The sequence below is a fragment of the Myotis nattereri genome (assembly GCF_964212035.1).
Source record: "Myotis nattereri genome assembly, chromosome: 4".
NCBI classification, from domain to species: domain Eukaryota; kingdom Metazoa; phylum Chordata; class Mammalia; order Chiroptera; family Vespertilionidae; genus Myotis; species Myotis nattereri.
In genome coordinates this window covers 33,151,984-33,157,538 of record NC_138079.1, presented here as the reverse complement: position 1 = coordinate 33,157,538, position 5,555 = coordinate 33,151,984, and the positions used below count along the sequence as shown (strand labels likewise).

At 51.4% G+C, this 5,555-nt stretch overlaps 1 protein-coding gene across 1 annotated transcript; it reads left to right on the top strand.

The window, feature by feature from the left end:
- Positions 1-587: 587 nt before the first annotated feature.
- Positions 588-1,853, top strand: HTR1A (5-hydroxytryptamine receptor 1A; the record flags this gene model as incomplete). Its single annotated transcript, XM_081090522.1, has 1 exon — positions 588-1,853. One exon carries the CDS (start codon positions 588-590, stop codon positions 1,851-1,853), a length of 1,266 nt encoding a protein of 421 aa, XP_080946648.1.
- Between the last annotated feature and the right edge of the window lie 3,702 nt (positions 1,854-5,555).

Below are 5,555 nucleotides of genomic sequence, written 5' to 3'. Positions count from 1 at the left end.
AGACTGGCTGTCTGAGCGACGCACAGAGGGATAAAGAAAGGGTGAGAGAAGGGAGAGGGAAACTGAAAGGGAAGGCTAGTGGAGAGAAGGCGAGTGGAAGGGGAGGCTTTAAAAAAGAGAAGAGTGGGAGGGAGGTAGGGAGGGAGGGAGAGAATCAAGGAGAGGAGGGTCACAGAATGACCGTGGAGGATGGGGTTTCAATATTCCAGACACTTCTAGGATTGGAGACTATTTGCTGGTGGGGAGACTTCGGCTCCGGCAGCAGTTGGGCAGCGGCAAAGTAAAATGAACAGCGAGAGACAGGCGTTCCAGCCACTTCTCTGTCGCCCCGAGACCTCGGAGCTGTTCTCCGGACAACTCGTTTCCCACCTGGAGTTCCTGAACGCGCTGGACCCAGGGAGCCCACGGAGCCCTAGAAGCTGTTCCTCCGAGATGCCCTCTCCTGAGCAGTAAGAACTTCCTGCTTGAGCCCCTGCATCCCCTCCCCCGAAAGCCCCCCGGAGAAAGGGGCTGCGACCCCAGGGGGAGGGGCCAGGGATCCTCCCGCAGCTCGTTCTCCCTCCCCCTCCCCTGCCGGGCGCGCAGGCATGGATGTGCTCAGCCCCCGACAGGGCAACAACACTACGTCCTCCGAAGGTCCCTTCGGGACAAACGGCAATGCTACTGGCATCTCCGACGTGACCTTCAGCTACCAAGTGGTCACCTCTCTGCTGCTGGGCACCCTTATCTTCAGCGCGGTGCTGGGAAACGCGTGCGTAGTTGCTGCCATTGCTCTGGAGCGCTCCCTGCAGAACGTGGCCAACTATCTGATCGGCTCGCTGGCAGTCACCGACCTCATGGTGTCGGTGCTAGTGCTGCCCATGGCCGCGCTGTACCAGGTGCTCAACAAGTGGACGCTGGGACAGGTCACCTGTGACCTGTTCATTTCCCTCGATGTGTTGTGTTGCACCTCGTCCATCCTGCACCTGTGCGCCATCGCGCTGGACAGGTACTGGGCCATCACGGACCCCATCGACTACCTGAACAAGAGGACGCCCCGGCGTGCCGCGGCGCTCATCTCGCTCACTTGGCTCATTGGCTTCCTGATCTCCATCCCTCCCATGCTGGGCTGGCGCACCCCGGAAGACCGCTCGAACCCCGACGCGTGTACCATCAGCAAGGACCATGGCTACACCATCTACTCCACTTTCGGCGCTTTCTACATCCCGCTGCTACTCATGCTAGTTCTCTATGGGCGCATTTTTCGAGCCGCGCGCTTTCGCATCCGCAAGACAGTGAAGAAGGTGAAGAAGACAGCAGACGCCCGGTTGGGGGCGTCGCCAGCCCTGCAGCCCAGGAAGAGCATAAACGGAGAGCCGGGGAGCAGAGGCTGGGGGCAGGGCGTGGAGAGTAAGGCCGGGGGCAGTCAGTGCGCCAATGGCGCGGTGCGACAGGGCGAGGATGGCGCAGCCCTGGAGGTGATCGAAGTGCACCTGATGGGCCACTCCAAAGAGCACCTGCCGTTGCCCTGTGAGGCGGGCTCTCTCCCCTGTGCTCCCACCTCCTTGGAGAACAAAAATGAGCGCAACGCCGAGGCAAAGCGCAAAATGGCTCTGGCCCGCGAGAGGAAGACGGTGAAGACACTGGGCATCATTATGGGCACCTTCATCCTCTGCTGGCTGCCCTTCTTCATCGTGGCCCTGGTCCTGCCCTTCTGCCAGAACAGCTGCCACATGCCCAGTCTGTTGGGCGCCATAATAAACTGGCTCGGCTACGCCAACTCGCTGCTCAACCCTGTCATTTACGCCTACTTCAACAAGGACTTCCAAAACGCCTTTAAGAAGATCATCAAGTGCAAGTTCTGCCGCGGATGATGATGGAGGAGCAGCCGCCCAGTAGGCCCGCCCCACCCACGTTGCCTCCCGCAACCCTCTGGAATCAATACTTAAGATAACTTGCTGCTTTTTCTCTTTCTCAGTGGCTCCGCCTGCGGCTTCCAGACCTCGCCCCCTCCCCCCCCCGCCCCCCCCCCCCCCCCACACACACACCTCGCAGGGAGAACCCTATTACGAGGAGGCGCCCCAGGCGGGGCAAGAGGATGCGGGAAACTTCCCGGGTCTGAAGAAGCGACCCTGGCTCTAACTTTGGCCTCAGAATGTTTTGTCCCAGCAATCGCCTCCCACATATGCTCCCCAAATTTTCGCGGCGAAACTTTTAAGACTCAGCTGTTCAGGGCAAAAAATCCACACGTAAAATCAACTACACCCAGCCGCCGCCGTTCCAACCGTAAGGGTTCCCACCTGCTGTCCCCGCTGCTGGGATTTGGACTTAAGTTTCAAGGACTTTGCTCCTTTCCTAACCCCGTCCCAATTCCTGGCTCTCCTGTCCAGGAAACGTTCACTTTTTCCCTGTCTCATCCCTTCTTTCCTTTCCCAGCTCCCATTTAAGCCCTCGCTCGACCCTAGGCACAGTTTCCTCGGCGGGAAAGGCGGGAGGGCTTGCTTTTCGCTGTGGCTGTGGTGTCCCTGGGAATCCCCACCTCTCCCTGTGAACTCGCACAGTAACACTCCCGAGCACGGCCCATGCTTTGCTTTCTTGCATTCAAAACAAGCGGCCAGAAGCTGTCTCTTACAGCGGATTTGCAAGTACAAGGCTGGCCAGTGGGAGAGTGCGGCACGATTTTACCCGCGCTGGCCCTGGCGTCGGCACTCACCAAAGAAACTGACCCTCGGAGGGAGGGAGAGCGGACTTCTTTCTGTCCGGATGAAGGCAAGTCTAGAGACAAGCTTCGCCGCTCACCTACTGCGGGAGGCGCCCGCCGGCCGCTGGAGACGCCGAGCGCACCAGGCGCAGCGGACGAGCCGGACTGGGTCCCTTCCTGCGCCAAGGCCCCTGGACGCGCGGAAGCGCCGCTAGACCACAATTAGGTTGGCCACGGCCGCGCCCTGGGGTCCCAATAGGCTCTGGTGCCGGAAAGACCCGGAAGGCGCCAGGATGGCGTGGTCCGGCAGCAAAGGGGGAGGGGCCCGAGTGTGAGGCCGGGCTCCCGCTGACATTCCCCAAGACACCTGAAATGGGTAATTTTTATCCCAAAGATGCAGACTCTTTCCTCCTAATTCACCACCCTGGCCCTTTTTGCATAAGGGAATAGCTCTGGGTAGCGCGTCCTAACACTACGCAGGGTTTGTCCTGCAGGCCATCCGGGACACGAAGTTACCAGAACCTTGGTTTCCAAAAAGGAATTCTGGGCTTTCAGCCGATGGGGCCCAGGTAGGTTTATCCCTGTCTGTGATTTCAGAGGCGGTTACCTCAAATAATGGGGCCCTAAAGCCTAGCTTGGGGTGCTCATCTCTGGGGAGTCTCTGAGAGCCTTGTACAAAGTTACATTTGCTCCCTGGCCTGTTTTTCAGCACAGGTCTCAGAGAAACTGACTTCTTTCCCTTTAAATTTGTGGAGTACTCCAAGCTTCCAGCCCTCTGCCCCCCAAAGTTATTCTTTCAGCCTTGCCACTCCTGCTAAGAGGTTAAAATCTATACTGCCTCCAGAAGGGAAGTTATTTTGGTGCTCCGTTTGAATGTAAATTTTTATCCATGTGACCTGACCGGGATCAAAAAGTTTGTTATAGTTAGATCCAGCCTCTAATATTTTAAAAGTTATTTTTATTGTTGAGAGTATTATAGATGTCTCCTATTTTCCCCCCTTTGACCCCCTCCACCAGCTGGCTCTCACCCCATCCCAGGCCTTCATCACACTATTGTCTGTGTCCAAGAACTACGCATATATGCATATAAGTTATTTGGTTAACCTCTTCCTGCCCCCTCCCTCCCTTCCCTCTGAGATCTGTCAGTCTGTTCCATGCTTCCCTGTCTCTGGACCTATTTTGTTCATATTTCATTTGGTTCATTAGATTCCATATATAAGTGATATTTATCTTTCTCTGAGTGGCTTATTTCACTAAGCATAATAATCTTCAGGCCCATCCATGCTGTCTCAAAGGGTAAAAGATCCTTTTTTTTTTTTTTTTTAATAGCGGCATAGTATTCCACTGTGTAAATGTACCACAGCTTTTGATGAATGCCTGTTTTGTTTTCCAGCAATTGCACAAAGCTATGTATTCTTACTCCCCTCTCCCTTCAACTGTACCTTTTGAATGTTTGCGTTGCTGTTTTGAGAACCGTGTTGCAAAAGTTGGTAATGAAAAGGTCACTTGTGTTTAAGAAGATGAAAAGACAGCTCTGTCACTTGAAGCCATTTATTGTTTGTTAAACTGAAAAAAAAGCCCCCACTTGATATATTTTTCTGTAACCTAAGTTGAGAGTAGGCATCATAACCAGTTAGACAGAGTATAAAAACTCTGGGAACTCAGTGGATGGTCTGTCTATACACATGTAATGCTGATGGGGCAATGGGGGAGAAAATAAGGTAGACTTATCCTGCCCAACAATTATTCACTCAAAAATTTTGTTCTTTTTCTAACAATAATTTAAGTAGAGCTATATGGAAAAAAAAACAAAACAAAACAAAAAAAACAACCTTTTCTGTCTTCCTAAATCTTTAGAACAAATTCTATATTTAAAATAATTCAAGTCCAAAATTTGCTCAATTTCCTCATCCTATTAGGCTTTGGCCAGCAAGTATTACATTTGAAGTCTTGAGACTTCCAGGTATTTGTGTCTCTCACAGAACTGTATGGCAATAGTTTTTGGACATTTGTTCTTCCTGTTTTAGAGGATTTACACAAGAACAGGGAAGGAGCATCCAATTGGACTGTAACTTCCAAGGCAATAGAGAAATTAGGAATATGTGCAAAAGAGCTGCATAGCAGAAAAGAGACTGATGCTTTTTTGAAGTATTTAAATTAAAGCAAAGTATACATGCACCAAAATTGGCTTTCACTCTTCCCGGCGACAATAAAGGAATTTAACAATGGCAATGCTACAATAAACTGGTACTAGTGACGCATGTATCTTTATTTTAGTCAGAATCACTGTCTACTTGTATTTATTTACATCATTTTAAAATGGAAGTCAAAGAGTACAGTTATCAGGAGAAGATCCTGCTATACAGATCCGGGATCTGACGGGTAGAGAAATAAATTTAGTTTTAGTACGGAAACATTCCAGATGAGTGATTCCTCTTTTTTAAAAATCCTGTCTCTGGAAAGAGAAGGTCACGCATGATTGGTTAGCCAGGAAACCAAGCATTGTCCCTGACCGATACCTACAGATAAGATTTAGGCATCTGTCTAATTAAAATGAATGCGGTAGGGGACCTGCAGAAGAGGAATGCAGCCTCTGGCAAAAGCAACAGAGGCCCCATCCTGCCTCTTCAAAGTAGTGGACAGTGCTGAGGCCCCTCCTTGTCCTCCCCACAATGTCCCGCTAGAAGAAAATGGCTTCCCTCAGATTCAAACGAAGCAATGGTTTGGGGTTTGTCACTAAATTAAAAGTGGAGGGCATTTTCCTTTCTGGGTGGATCTCAGATAGTGGGGCTCAATGTGTGAGATCTATTACTGTGTTAAAATCAATTCTTATGCTGGCTCTCTTCCCCTACTGGAGTCATCAGTAATGCCTCTA